The 25707-nt window shown below is 50.9% G+C and overlaps 4 protein-coding genes across 7 annotated transcripts in view; 1 reads left to right on the top strand and 3 right to left on the bottom strand.

Moving 5' to 3' along the window:
• Window positions 1-551: 551 nt before the first annotated feature.
• On the top strand, window positions 552-17041 carry NPR2 (natriuretic peptide receptor 2). 4 transcript variants are annotated; one of them, XM_006102704.3, is made up of 22 exons: window positions 552-1367; window positions 2209-2396; window positions 7567-7680; window positions 7977-8112; window positions 8597-8691; window positions 8914-9046; window positions 9267-9351; window positions 9825-9945; window positions 10108-10182; window positions 10381-10458; window positions 10682-10786; window positions 10908-10979; window positions 12531-12690; window positions 12875-13030; window positions 13113-13281; window positions 13434-13580; window positions 14044-14167; window positions 14352-14420; window positions 15863-16037; window positions 16109-16207; window positions 16473-16564; window positions 16695-17041. In XM_006102704.3, the coding sequence occupies exons 1-22, from the start codon at window positions 701-703 to the stop codon at window positions 16758-16760; spliced, it is 3126 nt and encodes a 1041-aa protein (XP_006102766.1). In that variant the 5' UTR covers window positions 552-700; the 3' UTR covers window positions 16761-17041. The 4 variants fall into 4 exon arrangements, with proteins under 4 accessions (XP_006102766.1, XP_014323540.1, XP_006102767.1 ...); XM_014468054.2 differs by having other exon boundaries at window positions 579-1367; window positions 9816-9945; window positions 16695-17030; XM_006102705.3 differs by lacking the exon at window positions 10108-10182 and having other exon boundaries at window positions 579-1367; window positions 16695-17030.
• A 70-nt stretch (window positions 17042-17111) lies between these two features.
• SPAG8 (sperm associated antigen 8) lies at window positions 17112-19358 on the bottom strand. Its single transcript, XM_006102706.3, has 7 exons — window positions 19314-19358; window positions 18472-19216; window positions 18179-18353; window positions 17921-17966; window positions 17723-17837; window positions 17538-17600; window positions 17112-17428 (listed from the first exon to the last, which is right to left on the bottom strand). Exons 1-7 carry the CDS (start codon window positions 19340-19342, stop codon window positions 17240-17242), a joined length of 1362 nt encoding a protein of 453 aa, XP_006102768.1. The 5' UTR covers window positions 19343-19358; the 3' UTR covers window positions 17112-17239.
• Window positions 19359-20314: 956 nt separating this feature from the next.
• HINT2 (histidine triad nucleotide binding protein 2) lies at window positions 20315-22405 on the bottom strand. Its single transcript, XM_006102703.3, is given in 6 exon segments — window positions 20315-20498; window positions 20619-20691; window positions 20797-20901; window positions 20998-21138; window positions 22311-22357; window positions 22360-22405. Coding segments are annotated over 6 exon segments (489 nt in total). The 5' UTR covers window positions 22391-22405; the 3' UTR covers window positions 20315-20406.
• A 2089-nt stretch (window positions 22406-24494) lies between these two features.
• Window positions 24495-25707, bottom strand: part of FAM221B (family with sequence similarity 221 member B) — a 10184-nt gene continuing 8971 nt past the window's right edge. The window contains 5 exon segments of the mRNA XM_023744045.1: window positions 24495-24570; window positions 24933-25052; window positions 25242-25439; window positions 25618-25669; window positions 25672-25707. The exon segment at window positions 25672-25707 is cut by the window's right edge and continues 6 nt beyond it. Coding sequence (XP_023599813.1) covers window positions 24533-24570; window positions 24933-25052; window positions 25242-25439; window positions 25618-25669; window positions 25672-25707 — 444 coding nt within the window. The 3' untranslated portion in view covers window positions 24495-24532.

The raw sequence follows: 25707 nt of genomic DNA, 5'->3' as shown, positions 1-25707 counted from the left end.
CGGCCGCCGGGGCCCAGGCGGGGGGCGGGAAGGAAGGCGCCGGCAGCCCTGCATCCGGGCCCGGAAGGAGCGGAGCGGAGCGGGGACACGGGCGGGGGCCGCCGCAGCTCCGGATGGGACCAGCGCCCTGGGCCCGTTAGTCCGAGCTGGAGCTTCGGAGCAGCCTTCCCCTGGGAGAGTTGCCCCTGCCTTTCTCCGCCCTCCGGCCGGGCCTTGCTTCGCTGCCCGCCTGCCCATGTCCCCGTCCTTCCGCGGGGCGGGCCCCCTCCCACCTTCCCCCGTGGTCCACCTTTGCGCCGCTCTCTGCCCTCCTAACCCCTCCAGCTGCGACGGCCCCCCAGGCCTTTCCTTTGTACCGGCCTCCCCCCCGGCCCCCACCCCATCGCAGCCTCGGATCCCCTTTTCCTTCTTAACTTTGGATCCAGAAGCCGACTTCACCCCACGGCCCCCATCCCAGTGGCAGCCCCTCGGCCCCTCCCTCCTCCCGCCACCCCGCTCCTAGTCCTCAGCCCTCACCCACCCCGGGGCCCTCCATCCCCCCTCTCCCCCCACCACTGTGCTCCCTGCCTGCCTGGCTCGCCCTCTCCTCTCCCCTGGCCTGGCCGTCGTCCCCGGTTCCAGGCTGGGTGGTGCTCGGGCCTGCAGGGTAGGCCAGGGTGGCCCCCGGTTCTGGGGCCGGCGGGGCTGCTGCTTCCTCCCCATGGCACTGCCATCACTCCTGCTAGTGGTGGCAGCCCTGGCAGGTGGGGTGCGTCCTCCCTTGGCTCGGAACCTGACGCTGGCGGTGGTGCTGCCAGAACACAACCTGAGCTATGCCTGGGCCTGGCCCCGGGTGGGTCCGGCGGTGGCACTAGCCGTGGAAGCGCTGGGCCGGGCACTGCCCGTGGACTTGCGGTTTGTCAGCTCGGAACTAGACGGCGCCTGCTCCGAGTACCTGGCACCCCTGCGCGCCGTGGACCTCAAGCTGTACCATGACCCCGACCTCCTGCTGGGCCCCGGGTGCGTGTACCCCGCCGCCTCCGTGGCCCGCTTTGCCTCCCACTGGCGCCTTCCCTTGCTGACGGCGGGGGCTGTGGCCTCTGGTTTTGCGGCCAAGAGTGAGCATTACCGGACCCTGGTGCGCACCGGCCCCTCCGCGCCCAAGCTGGGTGAGTTCGTGGTGACGCTACACGGGCACTTCAACTGGACGACCCGCGCGGCCCTGCTGTATCTGGACGCTCGCACGGACGACCGGCCTCACTACTTCACCGTGGAGGGCGTCTTCGAGGCCCTGCAGGGAGGCAACCTCAGCGTGCAGCACCACGTGTACGCCCGTGAGCCGGGGGGTCCTGAGCAGGCCACCCACTTCATCCGGTCCAACGGGCGCAGTGAGTGTGGCCGCGGCTCTGGGAGGGTCAGGGGAGGAGGGTCACCGTATTCTTGGGGCTCATCTGCGGTCGTCATGGGCAGGCGCAGATGGAGGCGGGCGTGGAGGAGCTGTTTGTGGTGGTTGGGGTCCAGAAGCATGTGGACAGAGCACCTGTATGAGGGCTAGGGCATGACACGATGGGAGCTTGCTGACGTCATAGGCAGATGTAAACAAGGAAGAAGATCGTATGAGGGCCGAAGCTTGTGTCAGGGGACAGGGTGGGGTTGGGGAGAAATTGAATTTGGGGAGCAATGAGAGTGCCCTAGAGTAGTGAATGAGTTGATGGCCACTTCAAAATGGGTGACTATCTGTGAGCAGAGACTGGGATACTAAGACCCCTTATAGTGTGGGTCTATGATAAATCACTAAAACATGGATGACTTTATCAGTGGGCTTCGGGGTTCAACAGATGGGGTTGGGAAAGACATGTAAAGCTCAGACTGAGAAATTCTGAGCAGCCAGTGCCTTTGAGCCTTGGGAAAGGCAGGGCAGTGGGGGAGTGAGGAGGGCTGGGTGGGGAGCAGCAGGCAGGGGTCTGGGAAGAGGAGGGGCTGCAGGCTGATAGCTCCCTTCCTCTGGGGCTGGATCAGGCTCTGACCTCGGCCAGATGGTCCACACAGCCCCAGGGTACTCATGACATAGACTCCCAGGGGCAGGGTGGGGAGCATCTGTTGGGTGGTTGATAGCTTAGGGCACTCTCTTCCTTACTAATGATGGCAGTGCAGATGGTTTCAGAGAGGGGGCTGTCTGGGGACCTGGATGCGTTCTCAGGGTGCCCCCTGTTGTATACCTGCTCCCAGTTGTGTACATCTGCGGCCCTCTGGAGATGCTGCATGAGATCCTGCTCCAGGCCCAGAGGGAGAACCTGACCAATGGGGATTATGTCTTCTTTTACCTGGATGTCTTTGGGGAGAGTCTCCGTGCAGGCCGACCTTGGCAGGACAATCGCACGTGGGAACAGGCCCAGGCCCTCAGAGAGGCCTTTCAGGTATCATTTAAGCCAAACTTGAAGGAGGTGGGGGAAATGGAGCTTCTTTGGAGATTCTCTGTCTCTCACAAGACCCCGCAGGAGCCCAGGAACAGGGCAGGGATTGTGAGCTGCAGGAGTGAAAGGAACAGAGGCTTTTCTAGTCTAGTATCATTCTTTACTACTCCCTCACCTTGGTGACTCCTTTTCAGTGCGTCTGCCAAGGCTACCTCCCAGGATCCCAGAACACTGACTTTCCTAAGCGCCAGGAGTAGACCGTAGTGTGGGGGAGAAAAGTTCAGGAAAAGATCTGGTCCCAGCTGGTAGGAGGGCATGCACCCTTTTTGGAGGGGCAAGGCATGATGTGATACAATTAGGTACAAGTGCTAGACAAGGTATGATTGTGTACCCTGGAACAGCACTAAGAACTTTAGTGGTTCAGAGGAGGGAGCGTCAATGTGGCTGGGGTTAGGGATGGCTTTTATAAAGGAAGTGAGACTGTTGTGACTTTAAAGATAGATGTCATATTCCTAGGCAGCGTGTGAGCGAGGATCCAGGCAGCCTGAGCAAAGAGAAAAAGATTGGAATGGGCATGTTTAGGGGATCAAGAAGATACTGACCTGACAAGAAAGAAGGGTTCACCTTATATAGGTACAGGAAATAATGTTTCACTGACTTATGTATGTAAGGAGAGCTCTGAGCTAAGATGTAGGCACTTGGACTTGACTGTGGATCCTTGAGATTTTTTCGTAAAGAGAAATACAACAACAGAATTCAGGTTGGATTGGAAGAAGAGGAGGCTAGAGGCAGTGAGGCCACCTGTGAAAGGTTAGAATGGAGTGAGGTGATATGACTTTGAAATAGGGTGATGATAGCAGGAATGGAAACAAATGGATTTGAGAAACAATTTGTAGGGAGAATTGACATGACTCTGTTCATTTCACTCCTCTAATCAAAACTTTCAATGTCTTATTTCCTACAGAATTAAGTCCCAACTCATTATTTTATTTAAGACCTTCTACAGTCTGTCCTCAACCTACTTTTTCAGTCTTACCTCCTACTGCCCTTCATGCCAAGACTCCAGCCCCTGACCCCTGGGCCTCTCTGCCCCCCCATCTTTGTGCTCTTTGATTATTTTGTCTGAATACTCTTCCTTCCCCCAAAATCTCTGCCTCTCAAGATCCTACCCATGAATTGTTCCCTGATCCGCTCACCAATATTTCACTGACTTTTGTATGTAAGTATTTATAATTTATTTATCCATATCCCTCCTTTTCCCAAAAAGGATTTGGGATGGTGTATGGGATAACCTTAAGGTCCTTTTAGCTTGGAGATTCTTTGACTCCAAGTAGACGTTTATGAGGGTTGGACTTAGATGGCCATCTTCTCCAATGAGTAAGATTTCATGAGTAGGATTTATACATGCGATTGTGACTGACTAACGTGCATCTGACTGTGAATGACATTATCTGTTTGCATGCCTGAGTATGAGTTTGTGACTGTCACACCTGAACAGGCAGTGGCAGGACAGGTTTTATGTCATAACTTTTGCCTAAAACAGCCTTCTCACCTTTGTTCATCTGGATAATGCTTGCAGATTCTTCAAGGCTCAGACCGATTATTTTCCCTTCTAGGAAACAATCCCTGAATCCCCCGGTGAGAATGACTTTCCTACTCTTGTGCTTAACTCTGTCTACTGTGGAGTTTATATACTATTCACTCAGTGTTTAATTCATTTGAAGGCTGACTTATTCTCTTAGTGTTTATTGAGCACCTGTTATGTCCCAGTCACTGTGCTAGGTATTGATATACAGTGGAGAACATCACAGATGAAGTCCCTGCCTTTTTGGAGCTTACATTTAGTAGAATAGACAGACATTAAGCAAACAAATACAAATATAAATGGTGATGTGTTAGTAATTTTTTAAAAAAGACAATAGACCGGTATAAAGAAGAAAAATAACAAGGGGATTGTGTTTAGCCAGTTTGGTCAAAGAAGGTCCCTAGGACCCTCCTGGATGGAGGATCCCATAGCCTTTGGGGTGTATTTTTTCTGTAGAAGAAACACCTCTGTTTCTTGCATGAGAATTTCTATCAGCCAAGGGGCCCCAGCACTTAGGGTAGGGGGAGGAGGGATATTGTTAGCTAACAGTTCTATAAATTAATTCCCAGTTTTCCTATTCATTGTAGGCATTATTCAGACAGAAAGACAGAGGGAGAGTTTTCTTACAATACAACAGAAGGGGAAACAGGCAGTCGGGAATATGCTGATGGGAAAACCAAGGCTTGGGGTGGGGTGGGGATAGGGGATGAAAGGGTGTCCTCTGGCAAAGCTACTCTCGTCCTTTTCCAAAGCTGAAGCAGGGCAAGGGTGAGGGAAGTTGGGTGGTCAGGTCCAGCCAAGGATTAAAGAGCAGAGCACCCTACTCCAGAGATACCTGGCCCACTCGGGTCCCAAACCAAGCCAGTCTGAAACAGGTGGCAGCAGAGGCGAGAAGGCCTTGATACAGATGCTCAAAGCTTTCCCAGGAGGGTCTCATGTTCAAGGAAAGGTCCCAGCTCATGGAGAGCTGCTTGAGGGCAGGGATCACGTTCATCGTTGTATTCCATGTGCTGAGTACATATTTGTTGAACTGAATTAAGGTGTATGTTGGGGACAGCAGGGAGAGGGCTAGGAATTCGTCTAGACAGGAATAGAGCTGGCAGGTGCTATAAACCAGGATGATCAACCAGGGAAGATAAGCAGATGCAGTGGAACTAAATAAGCAAATGACTAGGCTCTGAGGACCCAGAGCCCCTGACTGAGCATTTGAGGACTACAGGGTCAGGAAGCCAGGCAGAGGCCACGACCTAGGTGGGGGACACATGCAGCTAGAATGGAATAAGCACTAAACCAAGGGCTGTGTGGAAGGGGAACCTCTTGGGGAGACCATTCTTTGTCTTTTTAAGTCACAGTGAACAGGGCTTCCTGCGGCTGCTGGAGCAGGTCGCAGTGTGGGTGGGCCCTCAGGCAGAGGCAGCCGTCTGCTGCCCTTGCACTCTTCCTGGGTGCACTCCTGGCTTCCACCCACTGCTAAACCCTTTTTTTTTGTGTATGTCTGTGTTGGGCGGGAAGCCTTTGCTTGTTTTGTGTGTTTTTTTTTCACCTGGGATCCATTGTGAAATAGGACATAATTACTTACCTTCACTTCTCTTTGATTCCCGCACAAGCACAGAAACTCTTTGAAGGTTCTTTCTCTCTTTCTTTCTTTCCTTATCTTCCTTCCTTCCTTCCTTCCTTCCTTCCTTCCTTCCTTCCTTCCTTCCTTCCTTCCTTCCTTCCTTCCTTCCTTCCTTCCTTCCATTTTTTACTAGCTAGTAACCCCAGCAAAACAGTCTAGTGTAGCAGTTTTTAAAGTGTGGTCTTGGGATCCTGGGGGCCCCTGAAATCCTTTTAGGCAACGATGAGGTCAAAACTATTTTAAAAATTATACTAAGATGTTATTTGCCTCTGTCACCCTCCTTCCGTGATTGTCCAGTGGAGTTTTCCAGAGGCTACGTGACGTGTGATGATGTCATCCTCTGGCAGCTATGGGAAGTGTGCTTGTGTTTAAAACATTTGTCAGTTTTAATGTCTAACATCGTAAATATGATAGATATAGTCCAAATAAACAAAAGTTCTTTGGGGTCCTCAATAATTTTTAGCAGTGTAAAGGGGTCATGAGACCAAGACGTTTGAGAACTGCTAGTCTAGCAAACAAACAAACCTCTCTAGGTTTACTGTTTAAAAACATGAAAAACCTATCATTAGCCTTTATATGGAAACATAAATTGTGTTAAACCTGATCTTTTCCAGCCCTTTTACTGACTTTTTCATTGTTTGCCAACAATGTCCCACCCTCCTATGTTTCTTTTATTCTTGGAACAGATGTTACTCAACGAACCCTTCCAACCCCGTCCTCAGTCCCTCTCTCCTTTTTAATTTTGCCCGAGAGCAGGAGGGCATTAGAAGTGTGTGATCAAGCATCTGAATGCTCCAGTAAGAATAATTACCTCACAAAGCAAACTCCAGGCTATAATGAATGTACATTAGGAACTGGCTTCATTATTTCCTACCTGGGATACATTGATATAAAATAGATCATCTGCGACATGTCTGGTATCTCTATATGGGCTTTCTGTGCAAGAGCAAACAAAACGGGTAGAAATGACTAGATTTAAACCTGTCCTTTCCCAGTGTCACATTTCACAATATATATAGATCTGAGGTCTTTCCCTGAGGTTGCAGAGCCAGTTTCCCATCCAAGGCAGAGGTCGGTTTCAATGATTGTGCAGGACTGGGGTGGAGGTGGAAGCCAGTGTGTTCATCAGCTAAGAGAGGGGAACTGTGTGAGGCCAGCGGGAGTGAGGCAGACACCCCAGCGAGAGATAGGGACACACTGACCTGTGGCCAGTGAGATGTGTGCGTGGCCGAGACCAAATGTGTCGTTAACTTATCTATGAAATGTGTGTAGGCGTGTGACTGTGTGTTTCCTCTGTGACGCATGTCTATTACCTAGTGACGTGTAGGATCGTGCCAGTATGCAGGACGGTGCTGCCTATGGTAGGTGTCCCACACACGTGGAATGAATGGGCTTACGGCTTTTCACAGATGGAATCACTGTCTCAAAGTATTTCCCCCAGTTGTCATAGGACCTGAAATCTCTGATTCACAGGGTGGAGGCACTGTGTTTAAATGTCCCAAATGGAAATGTAAACATTTTACTGGTAATATTAACAGTAATTAACCCCTCAGAGAGGAGCTGTTGCCCAGTGGCGCCCTTGAGCAGGACCAGGTACCCAGAAAGAACGGGACAGAGATGCTGTGAGTGCTGTGGCAGCTCTGTAAGGAGGCCTAGGTGGTGTAGGGGCTTCGGGAAGATGAGGGGCTGGGCTCTGGGATAGAAGACCAGGCTCCACTGTCCCAGAACCATCCTGTCTACTTTTCATGGAGGTGCACCAACCCCTCCGCAGACGTATTAAACACACGCTACACATACCCCCTCACACACACGCACACAACATAGAGTTTAGCACCCTCTCAGCCTTCAGACTCACCCACGTATATTTTATATCATGTGTATTTCACCAAGTGTCCTCTCCTGCTTCCCCTCTTCCCCTAAAATCCATCTTGGACATCCTGTTCACTCTTCCCCATGTGCTGTTGGGACAGATGGTATTGATCATCACATACCGAGAACCCCCAAATCCTGAGTATCAGGAATTCCAGAATCGCCTTCTGATAAGAGCCCGGGAAGACTTTGGTGTGGAGCTGGCCCCCTCCCTGGTGAGTAGATCTCTTTCCTGAGGATCAGGCCAGGCTTTGAGGGAAGCTCTCCTTCCTGACTCAGCATTAAGCAGTGGCCGTGGAGCCAGCCCTGCGTTGGGGGCTGTCCACTTCCATCCAGGATTTTCCTTCTGCTCTAGCATCCAGTGAGGTAGGGGTGAATCTTAGGAATGAGAGGAGGGAAGAAAGCAAACCAGAAGAGAGAAGAGGTAGAAGGAGACCCCAGCGATGGGAAAGGGGGTGGGGCCGGGGCCTGGCAGGATATTGGAGAGCACTGCTGGAGTTTCCACCCCCAGATGAACCTCATCGCCGGCTGCTTCTACGACGGGATCCTGCTATATGCCGAAGTCCTGAAGGAGACAATACAGGAAGGAGGCACCCGGGAAGATGGACTTCGAATTGTGGAAAAAATGCAGGGACGAAGATACCACGGTAATAAAGAGGGTCAGATGGAGGCCAGAGGGCTGCTATCAGGCTCAGAAGTGGAGTAGGTAGAAGAAAATACAGATATCAGGCAGGGAGGAGAGTTAATAGGGATTAGAGAACATGGCAGAAGTAGATATTACTGAAAGTGGGGTTAGGGCCCTGACAAGTTTGGCCTAGTGGATAGAGCGTCGGCCTGTGGACTGAAGGGTCCCGGGTTCGATTCCAGTCAAGCGTATGTACCTTGGTTCCAGACATATCCCCAGTAGCGGGTGTGCAGGAGGCAGCTAATTGATGTTTCTCTCTCACTGATGTTTCTAACTCTCTATCCCTCTGCCTTCCTCTCTGTAAAAAAATCAATAAAAATATATTTAAAGAAAATAAAAATAAAAGCAGGGTCAGGGACAGACTGTGCGGTAATTGGAGGAACTGTGGAGATAGGCGAGGGGCCTAAGGTAGATCTCAAAGTAAGGGCTATGCTTTTCTATCTCAGGTGTAACTGGACTGGTTGTTATGGACAAGAACAATGACCGGGAGACCGATTTTGTCCTGTGGGCCATGGGAGACCTGGATTCCGGGGACTTTCAGGTAATGGAGGGGGAGGCAAGAAGGAGAGTGTGGGCTTTGCGAGTCCAGCTTTTAAGGGTTCAACGGGTTCAATCAGAGGAACCAGAGGCAGGGACTGTTTCCTCTACTGGAGCTGCATCTGGGTGGGTAGGAGGTTGGGGGAGAGCAGCCAAAGAGCGGGGTGCTCTGGGGAGGAGGCTGGTGGGAGCAGGCCCGTGGGCCCAGTCCTCTCTCTCCTCCCAGCCTGCAGCCCACTACTCAGGAGCTGAGAAGCAGATTTGGTGGACGGGGCGGCCTATCCCCTGGGTGAAAGGGGCGCCGCCCTTGGACAATCCCCCCTGTGCCTTTGACTTGGACGACCCATCCTGTGATAAAAGTGGGTGTGTGCGGGGACTGGGAGCACTCCTTCCTCCCTTTCCTTCCCGTCCCGTCTGCCCTCACTGGCGCCCCACCTTAGCTCTACTGTTACCTCTACTTCTACACCCCTCCTTCCTCTTCCCCTCAAGAAGTCTGTCTCCTCCCTGCACCTGAGCATCACCCTCCCCATGCTTACAGCCCCACACGCAGTCTTCCTCAGGGTCCCCTCTCCCCTTTAGCTCCATTTTCAACTCTGGCAATTGTGGCGCTGGGCACAGGGATCACCTTCATCATATTTGGTGTTTCCAGCTTTCTCATCTTCCGGTGAGTTCTGGGCTTTTCCACTGACCTCCCGCCTCCCACCTCCCATTGCCACCCAGCATTCTGGCTGAGGCCAGGTAGTCCCTGTACCATGGGCTGGGGGCAGGCCTCTTAATTTGGAGGTCGTCTCTTGGACCTAATGTCCTCTCTAGCCTTTTTCTTTCGTTGTCTTTTAGCCTCGGTGTTGTTCTCCCCCTTTCGGTTCGACACGGGGTATACCACCTAGTGATTCTGAGTGGGTCTTATAAGGGCAAAGGCGAATTTTCCATGGATGCTGCCATTTTCAGAAAAAACGTTTACCTTTGGCCTCGGTGTTTCTAAATGAGCACACGGCGTGTGTCAGATGTGTCAGTCCTGGGTCTCGGGTGTAACAATAGCAGCTTCAGGAGCTGCAGGGGAGCCCTGCTGCCCCACCGTTGGTTTATGGGATGGTAGGATCGGGCTTGCCAGGCAACTGAGGTGTGCAGTCCTTACAGAAAACTGATGCTGGAGAAGGAGCTTGCTAGCATGTTGTGGCGCATTCGCTGGGAAGAGCTGCAGTTTGGCAATTCAGAGCGATATCACAAAGGTGCAGGCAGTCGCCTCACACTGTCACTGGTGAGCCCTTGTCTCAGCTGTACCTCCGCTTTCCTTTGAGTTCCTGTCCTTTCTTACCCTGGACCTTTCCCAGCACATTGGCCTGTAATGATAGCCCCTGCACTACCACCATCATCTAATGTTCCTTTCATCCTTCCGCCTCCATGTTGCCCTTGGCCCCAGCGGGGATCCAGTTACGGCTCGCTTATGACAGCCCATGGGAAATACCAGATCTTTGCCAACACCGGTCACTTCAAGGTGAACAGTCATCCGCTTGTTCTGGTCCCCACCATTTCATCCTGTTTCATTCCCATCTGTCACCTCTTCCCATGAACCTCTGCCCCTCGTAATGTTCAGCTGAGCTCCTAGATCTTCCCAGAGTTCTCCAGTATTCCTAGCACCCAGACATGCCTTCTGATATTAATTTTTCCTTTCCCCCTTCACTCCCACCATCAGGGAAATGTTGTTGCCATCAAACATGTGAATAAGAAGCGCATTGAGCTGACCCGGCAGGTTCTGTTTGAACTCAAACATGTACGTAAAGGTGTATGGATTGAGGGCAAAGGGTAAACAGGGACAGGGAAGAGAAAGGGGAGGACTATGAGGAGTGAAATTGGTTAGGAGGGCAGTGGGATCATTTATAAATGACTTTGAGTTATAAGTACAATTGAGAGAAAGGCCCTCTCGTATAGTGGTAGATTTCGGTATCTAACTTTTAGCTCTCAATTCTCTTTTCCTTCCCCCCTTTTTCTTCTAGATGAGAGATGTTCAGTTCAACCATCTCACTCGCTTCATTGGTGCTTGCATAGACCCTCCCAACATTTGCATCGTCACTGAGTATTGTACTCGTGGGAGTTTACAGGTGAGGGTTAGGTGAAGGTTACAGAGGTGGAGGAGACAGGCTCAATGTTACATTGACTCCATGCAGCTGATAGCTAGTGGGACGAGGGTAGTCACATAATCCATTTCATGTCACTTGCCAGGATATTCTGGAAAATGACAGCATCAACTTGGACTGGATGTTTCGTTATTCACTCATTAATGACCTTGTAAAGGTGAGTCTTCCCTACGCCTCATTAAGAGTTCATCCACTTTAAAATGCCTCCATTTTTCTATGTTTGTTTATGATTTCTCCTTCTAGTCCTCTCTCCATTTCCCCTATTTCTATTGTTGAGTAATAATGGGTAAACAAAGGGTCTGGGATTTTTAATTGGGGGAATGAGTTTTATCTGCCACAGACAGTCCTGTACTTGTAGAGAATTTTTGTCTTTCTTCCCTAGATATCTCAAATCTCTCTCCATCTTTTTTTTTTTTAACCCTCCAAGAGCTCATATTAAAATCTCTCAGCAGGGAAAAGATGAATGGGGTCTCCAGAAATATTTATTGCTTGTTTTTTCCCCCACAAATTTATTCTCTGACCAGTATTTGGCATATCTGTTCTTTTGTTCAGAAAAACTGAAATGTAAAAAAGAACATTTACTAGTAAAACTAAGAGAAACCAAGGAAAATTATAGTAAACCTTTGGTATCTTCTAATATATTACGTTTCAGCTAATTTTAGGTGACCCAGAAGTCCATGGATTTGCAATGGTATAAATTTGAATCTTGCACGGGTTGGACAGATGTTTAGAAACAAGTGTCATAGTCAATAAGCTAGCCTAGTGGATCATTCGTACCACACTTGAAGCCAGCTTTGGTAATATATATATTTTAAATTTCAGAGAGGGAGTGGGAAAGATAGAAGCATCAATAATGAGAGAGAATCATTGATTGGCTGCCTCCTGCATGCCCCCTACTGGGGATAAAGCCCACAACTCGGGCATGTGCCCTGACCTGGAATTAAACCATGACCTCCTGGTTCATGAGTTAATGCTCAACCACTGAGTCACACTGGCCGGGCCAGCTTTGATTTTTCTGCTTAATTCTCATAAGGTTATTTTATCAGCCCTATGAGGCCAGAAGTTTCAGGCTTCTGCACTGGCTTGGCAGCTGTCTCCTACTTTTGTCCATTTCCAGGTTTTAATTTTTCCCCAAGTTTTTCTAATTTACCATTTTCTACACTTTCTCTCTGGCCTAGCATCCCCTCTGGTAGGTCAATTTCCTCCTCCATCCTTACTTGCCTACCTACACATGGGTGTACATTAAGGTTTACAACTCATTAATCTTCCTTGATACATCTAAGTACTCTTGATACTTGCTTGGGTCTCAAGCCATGTCTTCCTAAGTAGTGGCCATGCACCGGAGGCCACCATGGGTGTCATATCATTCTTGGCGTTCACTCTCATAGTTCTGCTCCCTTCACTACGCAGAAGCCCGACTGCCCTTTCCAGGCTAATGACTGACGGCTCCCCTTGCCCCCCCTCATAAGCATTTCTTCTCTCCCTAGTGCCTGGGTACCAACAGCCTGCACATGGCATAAGGAGGAGATGGTTATCCCATTCTGCCTGTCTCCTTGGGTGGAAACCGTGTACAGAAAGCCTTCCACAACTAGCTTACTGTTTTTATGGCCCCAAGATCTTTAGATAGCTGGCTAATGCCTGTCTCATGGAGAGGGGGTATCCTAAGTTAGAAATAATCCAATCTCATGACTTGATCTGTATCCTGCAGGGCATGGCCTTTCTCCATAACAGCATTATTGCATTCCATGGGAGTCTCAAGTCCTCCAACTGTGTGGTGGATAGTCGTTTTGTGCTCAAAATCACAGACTATGGCCTGGCCAGCTTCCGATCAACTACTGAACCTGATGACAGCCATGCCCTCTATGCCAGTGAGACCTCCCCCCACAACTCCTCAAACCCACTTTTATATGGCTCCTCTAGCCCTGGTCATTTCCACCTAGGGAAGGTGGGAGAGGGAGATGGTGTGACAGTAATATGGGGAGCATTATGGGGATGAGCCCAGGTGGTCTTGGGAATACCTTTTTTGAGGACCAGCCTATTCCCTCTTTTCAGAGAAGCTGTGGACTGCCCCAGAGCTACTCAGTGGGAACTCCTTGCCAACCACAGGCATGCAGAAGGCTGATGTCTATAGCTTTGGGATCATATTACAGGAGATAGCACTTCGCAATGGTCCTTTCTACTTGGAGAGCCTGGACCTTAGCCCCAAAGGTGAGAGTCAATCTACTCCCCCTACCCCCTACCCCCTACCTGGGGGGCCCTGTTCTTCATCCAACCCCTTTATCTCCTTCAGAGATTGTTCAGAAGGTCAGAAATGGTCAGCGGCCATATTTTCGGCCTAGCATTGACCGGACCCAACTGAATGAGGAACTAGTTTTGCTGATGGAGCGATGTTGGGCCCAGGACCCAGCGGAGAGGCCAGACTTTGGACAGATTAAGTGCTTCATTCGCCGCTTTAACAAGTGAGAGGGCACCGAGGGGCAGGGGCTCCTCATCAGGCTTAGTGGATGAGGTGGGGCTGGTCGGGTCCAAGAGGGTGGGTTGGTTGGGTAGAAAAGTACTGAGAGTCTTGAGAATCTTGGAGCAGGTACCATATTCTGGCCTTCTCCCCCAGAGAGGGTGGCACCAGCATACTGGACAATCTCCTGTTGCGCATGGAGCAGTATGCCAATAACTTGGAGAAGCTGGTGGAGGAACGCACGCAGGCCTATCTGGAGGAGAAACGCAAGGCTGAGGCTCTGCTCTACCAAATTCTACCCCAGTGAGACTTTTGTCCCCCTTCCTGACTTTTCCTTTGATATTCTGCTCTGTTGGATTCTGCCTCATCAATCTCCTGAGAACTCACCTCCCAACTGCTTTGTTACATCTGGCCACAGTGAGCCTTTGTGGCTAGAGACTATTTTCATCCGGTCTCCAAATGAGCTGTGCTACCTTCTTCTTAGGACATTGGTCTACCATGCCTTTGCTCCAGCAAGTGTATGTAGAACAATCCCAACTTGAGATATTTCGCCACCATCCCCAGGGAGCCATTCCATTCCCCCATCGCCTTTACAGCTTACCTTGCTTGTGCTAGACGGTGCTGTCTTCCCAGCCACCTTCCTTCTCCTCCACCAGGCTCAGCTTTCATGTTAGAACTCATTTCTGATCCAGCCATACACTCCTTTCCTTTCTCCCTGTCTCCTCCTCTTTCTGAGCTTGGCTCAAACTGCACCCTTGCTTTCTAGTTCAGTGGCAGAGCAGTTAAAACGGGGAGAGACTGTACAAGCTGAGGCCTTTGACAGTGTTACCATCTACTTCAGCGACATAGTTGGCTTCACAGCTTTGTCAGCAGAGAGCACCCCCATGCAGGTAAGAGCCATGGGTGAGATTAGGGGGTGGGATAGCGACCTGGGGGAGCTTCACTGGGACATAGGGATCCTTGATAATAGGAAAGATTGGTTTGTTCTGGAGTTCCCGTGTGGCTTTTGGGTTAAGAATGCCTAGAAGGTTGGACACAAGTCTCAGGGCTTTAACTTTCCCATCCATTCATTAGGTGGTGACACTTCTTAACGACCTGTATACCTGCTTTGATGCCATAATTGACAACTTCGATGTCTACAAGGTGAGAGCTTGAGGCTACCCTTTCACTTAGACCACTTTAAAACCCAGTCTCCCTGAACCCCATACACCTTACTTGTTCTGTGGTCATTTCCCCTCCTGACTCTCCAGTATCCTAGAACCAGAATGCCCTTTGTAGACCAATGAGGCTCTGGCACTCTCACTGTACCTTCCAGTCAAATTTCTTGTGAATCCTTAGGCTTCCCTAATGGGAACCATCACAAGATTTAGCCCCTATCTGCTACATTTTCCTGAGGGTATGAATACAGCCTATCCATCTTTTCTCTTCTCTCCATCCCCTCCAGACATGGAAGAATCATACAGGATGTGGGTACAGAATGATTAATTGGGGTGAGGGACAAGCTATGTTGTAAAAGCCTTTTGTTGAAGTCATTGAGTTGGCACAGGGTGGGCTTTATTGTGCTTGGGAGTAAAAATTACTTGGATTTGCATATTGGCTTTGTGGCTAATTGTGTGGCCTTGGGCAAGTAACAGAAGCTCCCTGTGCCTCAGATGTCTTACGTGTAATATGGGAATAGTTTTTCTTGTGGAAAGTGCTTAACATTGTGTAGCTAATATCCCTTCCTGTCCCTTTGGATTTACTCTACCATCTCTGTTATAATTGTAATATAGACCTCCCATAAGCCTTTACTAAGATTCACCAATTTTTAAAATATATTTTTATTGATTTCAGAGAGGAAAGGAGAGGGAGAGATAGAAACATCAATGATGAGAGAATCATTGATCGGCTGCCTCCTGCAGGCCCCCTACTGGGGATCGAGCCTGAAATCCTGGCATGTGCCCTTGACCGGAATTGAACCCCAGACCCTTCAGTCCGCAGGCTGATGCCATATCCACTGAGCCAAACCAGCTAGGGCTGATTCACCAATTTCTTATATATCCCCCCATTTGTTTTATTTTAAAAATCTATATAATTATTTTTTGAAGCATTTAAGAGTAAGTTTCAGACATAGTTCTCCTTTATCCTAAACAGTTCAATGTTTAGTTCCTAAAGACAGGGACATTCTCTTACACAGCTTCAGTACAATGGACAAAACCAAGCCCCTGCCTTCTTACTTTTGACAGTTTAGACTGTCTGAGGCCCATTTCATTGGGCCTGCCTCACCTCTTCTAGCTTCTGTCCTATTTTCTTGCTTCCCGTTTCCTGACAGCAGAGCCTGTTTGCCCATGTCCTGTTGCAAACAGGGTGCCCATTAACTTAGCAAACATTTACTGAGTATTCACAGGTACTGGGGAGGAGCAGGAGGGTTTAAAGATTCCCCTTCCTGCCCCTGTATTCTCAGGACCATAACACTTATTTTTCTCGTCTATGTTCTGACCTCCCAAAGGCTGTCAGGAGACAAGTGGTGTTCAGCTTGTCTCCTTGTACTCCTCCCTGGGAACTGATACAGGTACAAGTGACATTTTAATCCCCCTCTCAATCAGGTGGAGACGATTGGAGATGCCTACATGGTGGTATCTGGTCTCCCGGGCCGAAATGGTCAACGCCATGCCCCGGAAATTGCTCGTATGGCCTTAGCATTACTGGATGCAGTTTCTTCCTTCCGCATTCGCCACCGACCCCATGACCAGCTGAGGCTACGCATAGGGGTCCACACAGGTAAGGTTAACGCTCACTCCAGCCCTAGTATCCACCTTCCCCAGGCTCTCCCAACCTGTGTCTCCTCATAGGGCCCGTCTGTGCTGGGGTCGTTGGCCTGAAGATGCCCCGCTATTGCCTTTTTGGAGACACGGTGAACACTGCTTCCCGAATGGAGTCTAATGGTCAAGGTGAGACATTAGCCCTCAATCTCAGCTTCAGTCTCAATCTGTGTCCCCTTTTTCTTCTTTTCAGAGTTCCTCCAAATCTCTCAATCTGAGACCACAGTTCCTGACTGCCCCATCCTTGGACATATTTAGGTTCTGGTGCATGGGCACTGGGAAGACCGAGAGCCTCCTGAGGGGTGGTGGTTGGGTAAAGCTTTCTCTGACACCACCAATTCTTCTGTTGCCTTTTCTTTTCTCCTTCTTTCCACCATTCCCCATCCCACCCCAGCCCTGAAGATCCATGTCTCCTCTACTACCAAGGATGCACTGGATGAGCTAGGATGCTTCCAGCTAGAGCTTCGGGGGGATGTGGAGATGAAGGTGACGGCAGGCCATGGGGAGAGGGTTGGAACGGGAGGATGAAAGTGACTATGGGGATCATGGGGGAAGAGAGGGAGATAAAGGGAATAACATAGAAGAATCTGAATTATATCCACTCCCCTACTCCCAGGGAAAAGGAAAGATGCGAACTTACTGGCTCCTAGGAGAGCGGAAAGGACCCGCTGGACTTCTGTAAACCCCAATTCTTTTCAAGTCAGTCTCCTGCTACTGGTACCTGGGTAGGCAGTGGCTATCATCTCTCCATACACCAGACATGGACATTGTCATATGGGATGGAAACCAGCGTGCACAAAAATCCTATCTTATATGGAAGTTCTTGACCTTTGAAGCTCAGCCTTGTACATATACCTGCCCCTCTTTGGCCTGGTCCCCTTCTTCCCTACCTTATGTATATATCTGTATCTAAACCAGAATATTTTGGTCAAATATAAAACAAACAAAAAAATAATGATGTCATAGTCGGGGTTAAGGGCAGTTCCAAGGAAACGTTATGGGTATGAACATGGAAACTCAGGGAATCACTGACTCAGGATGAGAAGGAATCCTTTATGTAAAGCCCCTTCACCAAGTATAAACAGAATTCACTTCCTCCCACCTTTCCAGTACAGACAGAAATAGATTCCATATTCCACATCTCACTTCCCTCCTCAACCCTTAGACAGTTCTACCCCCCTCACCACCCTGCCCTCTTCCCTGACAGCCAAGAGAAGAGATTTGTCCCAGTTGGTGGGAATAATTCTCAGGTCCATCAGGAAAAGGCTGTTCCAGGGACAGAGGCACTGGTGTTGAGAAGCTGCAGTTCTTCCGGAATGGCGTGTCCAGTGTCTTGATGTTACTGACACCCTATAGGAATGCCAGAATAAGGACAGATCCTACGCTCTGCCAAGCCAGAAGAGAACAACCTCTTCCCTTCCTTCTTCCCCACTCCCAACATCTAGTCACCCTCACACACCGGTAGCTGTGGTGCCCTCTGTATCCAGAAAGTTTCAGGTTGCTCCTTGCAGTAGTCATGAGACTGAGAGGGAAAAATACTGAATAACTCTTGGCCTGAAGCCCCCTTTCTAAACCTCTGGGTCTGCTGCTCCCCCACAGCCCCCCAAAGCTCAGCTTTACATGTGGGGTGGAATGAGTTCTTACCTTTGTTGGGGCAGGAGCCCCTGCCTGCACCAGCTCCTTTTTGTAGTCATGGTGTGTCACAGACTCAACCTCAAATTGCTTCCTTGTCAGTTCTTGCTCTGCCTCCACCTCTTTACTATACAGTTATGGGGGCATAAAAGCCGTTCTTCCCTGGTTTTTGTCCTCCCCCTCCCCTTTCCCCTTCATCCAGACTCTCACCAGATCTGGTGGCACAGCAGTATCTCCAGCATGGCTTCACGTTTTCCTGTGGGAGTGGGGGGTGGGGGCAGGGAGTGGACAGAGCTGACAAGTCTGGTTAGGAAGCAGGCGCAGAATAAACAAAGTTGAGAAAAGGAAGGAAAATTGTGGGGGGTTGCCCTTATACCCATTGGACAATCTATAGTCCCACCAGAAATTCCTTTCTCTTTTTTCTCTGACTAGTGGACTCATTCTGACCCATTCCCTCATGCTCCACACCTCGAATTGGCTGACAGCGGTTTCGTGGGGTCTGGTATGCGTCTTTCTGGGTGGTGCTGAGGGGCATGGGTGATTGGAGCTGCAGGGTTAGCAGTCCCTGGTGTCCATGTCGGAAATAGAAACTCTCGGAGCCATCCTGCACGCTTGGGACTTGATCCAGATGGTTGGTGGCTCTCTGTGGGCCCCAAGTTGAGTGATCATAATATCCTTTCTGTTACCCACTCTCATCATACACTACTATCTTCCCCAGGCAACTCCTTTTAAGAAAAGGGAGTAGGTCAAAACCTGAATACCTCTTCCTCCCAGTTGTAGAGAAGGCAGTGGCCCCGTGGCAATGTTTTACCGAGAAGCTCACACTTCACTTCAGCCTCAGGGGTCTTCAACAGCCCCCTTTGGGCAACAGGTTCTGAAACTGGCAAAAATGTCCAGGGTTGCTTCTGAGGCTCGCAGTATTGGTAGTGATTCCCGGAGGCATAATTAGGGACCAGCTTTGCCCCAGGATGTCTGGAGCTTGTAAGAGCGTTGGGGCTGAGCTCAGGGTCGGCACAACCAGGGCGAGAATCCAGATCAGTGCCTTTACTAGAACCAGGGCCATGGCCAGATCTGGAGCCAGGAACAGGGCCAGATCTGGAGCTAGAAACGGGGCCAGATCTGGAGCTAGAAACGGGGCCAGATCCGGAGCCAGGAACGGGGCCGGTGCTAGAGCCAGGAACGGCGCTAGGGCTAGTGTTAGGGTAATCTGTAGAACAGGGATCCCGAGCAATAGAGGAAACATCAGTCTTAAAGCCAAGTCTCCCATGGCCTATCTTGTGGGTAAAACTGGGTCCAGTGCAGGGCTTCCCAACAACACTATCAGAGGACGGGTCCGAGAGAGGGCTTCGGTCAGAATAGGGCCCTGGGGTCTTTGCAGTTAATACAGCTGCTTTGGCAGTGGAGACGGCTGCAGTGGCTGCAGCAGCTGCTGACGCTGCTGCCCTTGCGGCTGCCAGGGCCCTAGGAGTGACATCCCCTTCGGAGCTGGGCAGTACGGGTAAAGATCTGAAAGAAAGCGATTGCGTCAAAAGCTCGGCAGAGGAAGGAAGTCCGCTGACTTTCCTCGTCCCCTAATGCCTGCAGCCAGAGCTCCGGCTCTCACCGCGACCTCGTAGACTCAAAGGTCTTCATCTTCGGACACCAGCTACCCGGGTTGCCATAGAGACGGCAAATAATTCCCGGAGCCTGCGCAGAACTATAGTTGGGCGGAAGTGCCGGGGGGGGGAGGGGCAAGTTCCCTGCGGGGCGGAAGTCTTTCTTTCCGTTTGGACTCCATTCCCTCTCATCCCCGGCTTTTAAGGTTCCGCTGATCTAAGGCCTCTCCCTCCATACCGAAGCATGATTCTTTTAAGCTTTCTAAGGTGGTTGTGTTAGAGACAGGCACAGGGCTATTATGTAGGGGATAACAGCAGCTTCCCCGTAGCTCATTCTCAAAAGTGGGGGTAGCCTTTTCAAACATTTAAGAATGAAAATACACCAGACAACAGCTTAAGGGCAGAATGGTGAGATTCGGGGATTAGTCAAAGGGTAACAGCTTTTTTGGGGTGTGATTACTTCACCCCCCAGTAAAAGGCCCTCACACTGACCACCCTCCTCCCAGATCCTCTTATAATTTGGATTGGCAGCTGGATAAAGGTCATGATAGAGCACATCTCACATTCAGTCTCTTTTTTTTAAAAAAAATTGATTTCAGAGAGGGAGAGGGAGAGCGAGATAGAAACATCAATGATGACAGAGAATCACTGATCGGCTGCCTACTTCATGCCCCATACTGGGGATCGTGCTTGCAACCCAGACATATGCCCTGACCAGGAATTGAACCGGGACCTCCTGGTTCATAGATTGACGCTCAACCACGGAGTCACGCCAGCTGGGCTTAGTCTCTTCTTATTCATTCAGGCTTATTCCTACTGCTACTTGTCTGGAAGCTTGACTCAGGTGGGCCACTAGTCATGACTCACAGATCTATAGGCAAATGCTTCTTTAAATACAGGAAGGGTCTCCTTCATGTCTCTTACTCAGACCATAGTCAAAGAGGATCATAACCTTTTCCTTCCTCTTTGTGGCAAAATTTCTTTATATATTTAAGACAGAGATGCAAAATTGAGGGAGAGCAAGTTTATTAGATCACAGGGTCCCTTTCCTTCTCCCCCATCCAATCATCCAGGCACAGGGTCCTTGGTCAGTTGGTAGGTTCAACCTGGAGGCCACTGGAGCTGTCGGCCCCCAAGTACGTGAATGTGCAGGTGATACACAGATTGTGCTCCCAGCTTCCCATCATTGATCACTGAAAGGGAGCTTGGGGTTAGTGAGTCAGGACCATGGGAAAGGTCAAAGAATGAAGACCATATTGAGAAGCAGGTATGAGAATTCATTGGTGAAGGGGCTCAATGGCTAAGCCACTCACCAAGTCGGTATCCATCTCCCAGCCCCTCAGTCTTTGCTGTCTTCTTGGCCACAAGGAGAAGGTGTCCTAGAAGCTACAGGGAAAGGGGAGGGAGACAGGTGGCTTTATTTACAAGGAGCAAAACCTCTAGCTGAATCCAGGGCTTCCCCCAGCCAAACCCTTGTCCTATTCTTCCCACCTGCTGGTCTTCTTCTTCAGCCTGGCTAATCCGAGGAATGGGCTTCTTGGGAATGACCAGGAAGTGCACAGGAGCCTGAGGAGCCACATCACGGAACACGAGACACTGGGAGCAGTGACAGGCCAGAGGGCACCGTGTTACTTCCACAGGCTGGATGGTATCTATGAAATCCCTATGGGATGGGTCCTAAGGGCACCCCACCTGCTGGTCCTCATACAGAACGTCAGCTGGAAGGCTTCCATCCAGGATCCTAGAGAAGATGGTTGGGGCTGTTCCCCTAGGAGCTGCCTGCTGGGCCTTGGTCACTTCGTTTCCATCATTCACACCTGCAGCTCCTCGGACCTGAAGGTGGGTCAAAACCGAGGGAGAGAGTTGGGGCTGACAGAAGCTGGGTTCTGATGGTCATGGACGTCACCCTTCTAAGAACCTATTCGTGGTTCCCACACCAAGGAACGGTTCTTCAGTTGCAGACCATCGGCAGCAGAGAGTAGGGTCAGAGTTAGATAACAGGCAGTAGTGTAATGGGACTCCGCAGCAGTCCCAGTGATTTCTGCTTCTAAAATGTCTAGGAAATTTAGCACTGTTCAGGGGAAAGATCCAGAATGAGAACCTGGAGACTTAGTTCCCTTAGTTCCTATTTACTAGTGATTTGCCTTAGAAAAATCCCTTCTCTTGGCTTCAAATGTAAAATACAGGGAGCGGTTTACATCATCTTTTAACACTACTTGGAGTTCTTTCCACATACTCTCACCTTGTTAACGTTGCCACTGATTTCCATTATTTACTTTCTGATCTTTAAGCCATGTTACCTGTTTTGTTCAGATTTTAATACATTTGCCCTTTGACACAAGGGCGTCTAGGTGTCACATGTGCCCTTTGACAGTGAATTTTAACTCCAGGCCCTGAATCAGTGGAAGAGTTCAGTTCCGTGAACTCGGCCCCCGGGGATTGAGGGAAGGCAAGTCCCGGTTTCCCACCAACTCAGAAAGGCTTCTCAAGTCGGTGCTGTCACACTGCGGGGGGAGGACTGGCTGAATCTGACCCCTCCGGGCGCTCTGGCCAAGTGGGGAAGACGAGAGGCTAACACTGGGACTCAGCAGAAGGCCAGGAGCCTGCAGGGCAGCAGACAGGCTGCAGGGAGACCGGAAGCTCCCTTCCTGCAGGGGGCACGAGGGGGCTGCCCGGAGCAGGCGTGGGGTAGCTGGGCTTCAGGCGGGTTTAGGAGGCAGCAGCCACTGCACGGCCCCGGCCCCGGCCTCGGCCTCGGCGCCCGGGGCTGTGCAGGGTGCAGGTCATCGCCAGCTCGCTTCTCCCGCGTCGAGGTTTCGGGGAGGACGATGCCGCGATTACCGGGCCGATCTCACCGCAGAGCCATGGAACTTGCACGCCGCGCTCCGTCCCCGCGAGGCCGCTGGGCTGCGCGCGTCTGGGGAGCCGGGGAGGAACGCGGTGCCCGGCCCTGGCGGCCGTCAGGCGCGCAGAGCCCCCTCCTGGTCCCCAGGGCCGCTTCTCACCTGCGGCCCCCGCGGCCCCGCGACCGCCACAGCCCTGCACGCCAAGCGCAGCCGGCGGCCAGCAGCCCGGCCGGCGCCATCTTCCTCTCGCCTCGGGAACCCGTCACTCAGGTCAGTCCCGGGGCCGACCGGCCGCCGGGGCGGGGCGCCTGGGAGCGAGCGGCGGCGGCGATTGGTCCCGCCGGCTCCGAGCACGTCGCCCCGTAGCTCGGAGGAGTGGCGGGATCTTCCTCCCCTGGGCGCCTTTGCAACTCACTCCATTGGCTTCGTCTTCTCTGAGCGGGACCGTCCCTTTTCCATTGGATCTCCTAACTGGTTTCTCTCTCCATTGGAAGGAAAGAGAGACCGGGAGGTGGGGCTGCCCCGCCGCAGTGTGGCCGCCGGCGGGTGGCGCGCTCCGGGGGCGGGGCCTCGCCTCCGGGTTGGGCTCCGCTGCTGCGCTGGGCGGAGAGGGCTGCGCCTGGTCCTGCCCACCAAGCCCGAAGGTTGTGTACCAGCGATTTCAACCCTTTCCATCTCCCGGCACACACACACTAATTACTAAAATCCGGCGGCACACCGAAAATACATTTTTTAGCGACCTGACCCAAAAGAGGAGGTATAATTTTGATCCATTCCCACGGCACAGCTATTGTTATGCTGGCAGTTGTCCTTTTGTAATTTGGCAATGGAAATAGAAGTCAGTGCCCCTGACTAAATGGGCAGCTATTGCATGGTTTAAAAATTCTTGTGGCCAAGAAAAAAGAAAAAAAAAATTCTGTGGCACACCGGTTGAAAATCGCTGATCTAAGGGCAATTCTTCCTTAATGTTCTTGTTAACATTTACCCCAAGATTAAAGATTCTACAGTTTTAAGGATGGTTTTTGCATTTTTCTTTTTAACGGGAGGAGCTGGGTGTGTGTGTCCTATTTTGACCACAGGATTAATAAGCAAATGTTCTTTCCTAATTAGAAAAGGTGGGTGATAGGGTCAGCTCTGTGCCTGGTATTTTTAGGGAGTAGAGTTAGAAGGACAAGGGAAATGTGTCATGGCTAGGTCTGAAGTATATTTCGTTCTGCTGCAATATATATTATTAACATAAGAAACATGGGGATCACAAAATGCGAATATACTAAGGTAAATATACCAGGTAAGTTTTAGTCTGATGTTTAACACATAGGATAAAAGTCACCACTGTATTTTTAGTTTGTGTATATGTATGTTTTAGCACATAGCCTGACACATAATTTGTAGAATGAATAACATTTGGTGTTTTCTTTAATTTCTTTTTATAGTATAACTAGAGGCCCGGTGCACAAAAATTTGTGCACTGGCGGGGAGGGGGGGGGGGCTCAGCCCGGCCTATGCCCTCTTGCAGTCTGGGGACCCCTTGGAGGATGTCCACCTGCTGGCTTAGACCCGCTCCCTGGGGGATCAGGCCCAAGCTGGCAGTCAGACAGCCCTCTGGCAGCCCGGGAGCCCTCGGGGGATGTCCACTTGCCAGCAGGGAGCAGACCTAAGCTACAGTCAGACATCCTTAGTGCTGCTGAGGAGGCGGGAGAGGCTCCCACCACCACTGTACTGGCAGCTGCCAGCCTGGCTTGTGGCTGAGCAGAGCTCCCCCTGTGGGAGTGCACTGATCACCAGGGGGCAGCTCCTACATTGAGTGTCTTCCCCCTGGTGGTCAGTGTGTGTCATAGTGACCAGTCATTCCCAGTTGTTCTGCTGTTAGGGTCAGTTTGCATATTACCCTTTTATTATTTAGGATAGAGGCCTGGTGCATGGGTGAGGGCCGGCTGGTTTGCCCTGAAAGGTGTCCTGGATCAGGGTGGGGGTCCCGCTGGGGTGCCTGGCCAGCCTGGGTGAGGGGCTAATGGCTGTTTGCAGCTGCTCTCTGAAGTCCCCAAAGACCTTCTCATTGCAAAAGCCATTGGACACTTTTTAGCCTTTATCTTACTGGAGATCAAAGTGCATCTAACATCACGGCTTACTCCATCCTTCTTAAAACCCCCTCCCTCCTTGGCTTCTTTGAAGCCACTCTCTCCTTCTGATGCCAGGACTAGCAGGTTAAATGTGGGTGTGGTGAAGGCAGATGGCTGGATCTAGCCTCTCTCTCTTTCGCCCCCAATAGGTACTGACTCTGAGGTCTTAGAATATCTATCTCTGGGCGGGGCTATAGCTGCCCCAGACAGAGCCAGATCAGAGTCCAGTGGCTTCTCCTTTATTGCTGATTTGGACCAAGCTCACACAGGCCTGTGCCAGCTGTTGACAGTGTCTGTCCCTGGAGGAGGGAAGAGCAGAGGTGAAAGGGTCAGGTACGGGGGTTAGCTGTAGGGCCAGGTCGGAGACTGGGTGAGTCAGGGAGCCCAGGGGGACCAGGGTGAGAGCTGGAATGGCCAGAGGGCCCCTGCTTCTGTAGGACCTTGAAGTCAGAGTTGCTGCTGATGGTTTCTCGGAGGGTAGGAATCTCTGCAAAAGGCACATAGTCTGCTCCTGGGGGTGGAAACCAATGCAGGTATGGGATACAGGGGTTAATGGGGTGAGGTAGTGTTGGGTGGGATGGTTGAGGATGGGAGAGCCTTTCTGCCTGGCTTTCTGACTACAGACCCTGGAATGGATCCCTGTTCCAGGTAACCCCCTCACCGCGAGGCCTCCCTCCTCGTCGCCGGGTCTCCTCAGTCTCAAAGAAAGTCTCGTGTTCCTCCCAACGCCGGTCACAGGCTGCACAGAGGAAATTTGACTCAAAGCAGTAGCAGCAACAGCCTAGGGCAAGGGACAGCCAAGAAAAGCATAGGGAAATGGGGCTTCCCCCTGGGCTGACTACATTTTTATCTCTTTCTCACCAACCACAAACCTGTCTCTCTTGCCAACTCCCATATACTTATTCCCAAACTATATGCATCCTATCCCCACCCATGCCCACCTCTGCCCTCCCTTTGTTTTAGAAGGTACCTTTGACCCTGCAGGGATGGCACCCGGTAGCTGCATGGTTTTCATGGCTGTGTTTGCAGCGACATTGGGCTCTCCAGGCCTTGGGGTCAAAGGTGGCCCGCCTCTTGAGCCAGAACTCACCCACCTCCTCTGGGCTTGATGGTATAAAGCAGAACATGAGGCAGCGGCACTGACTCACATTGCAAGGCACGGATATGTCTATGAGAATGGGGATGGGTGGGAGGATTAGACCAGCAGCTGATGGCCCTGGCCTTTCCATGCCAACGCCCTCTCCCATACCAACACATACACTTTCTCTCATATAGTCCAACACATGACAGTATAGTTATCCCTCCTCATCTGCAAGGGCTGGGAGGGATAACTCAGTTCTCCCTACCTGATATGATCCGGTGCTCTCTCAACAAGTGTCCACAAAAGCACTTGGCCTTCGGTCCCCAATTCGGAAACAGTCCCATAGATAATGGGG

This window comes from Myotis lucifugus, unplaced genomic scaffold, assembly GCF_000147115.1.
Source record: "Myotis lucifugus unplaced genomic scaffold, Myoluc2.0 scaffold_424, whole genome shotgun sequence".
Lineage (NCBI taxonomy): Eukaryota > Metazoa > Chordata > Mammalia > Chiroptera > Vespertilionidae > Myotis > Myotis lucifugus.
This window is presented reverse-complemented; position numbering and strand designations above follow the sequence as displayed.

What these genes read in the sequence shown, in the direction of transcription:
- SPAG8 (XM_006102706.3), bottom strand. Translation starts at nt 19,342, where the DNA reads ATGAAGACCTTTGAGTCTACGAGGTCGCG. An exon ending in TCTACAACTGGGAGGAAGAG is followed by an intron (nt 18,354 to 18,471) that starts GTATTCAGGTTT and finishes TGGGGCCCACAG; the next exon opens with AGAGCCACCAACCATCTGGA. An exon ending in GGGCTCCTGCCCCAACAAAG is followed by an intron (nt 17,601 to 17,722) that starts GTAAGAACTCAT and finishes TTTCCCTCTCAG; the next exon opens with TCTCATGACTACTGCAAGGA.
- NPR2 (XM_014468054.2), top strand. Translation starts at nt 701, where the DNA reads ATGGCACTGCCATCACTCCTGCTAGTGGTGGCAGCCCTGGCAGGTGGG. An exon ending in TGGATTCCGGGGACTTTCAG is followed by an intron (nt 8,692 to 8,913) that starts GTAATGGAGGGG and finishes CTCTCCTCCCAG; the next exon opens with CCTGCAGCCCACTACTCAGG. An exon ending in GTCGCCTCACACTGTCACTG is followed by an intron (nt 9,946 to 10,107) that starts GTGAGCCCTTGT and finishes CCTTGGCCCCAG; the next exon opens with CGGGGATCCAGTTACGGCTC.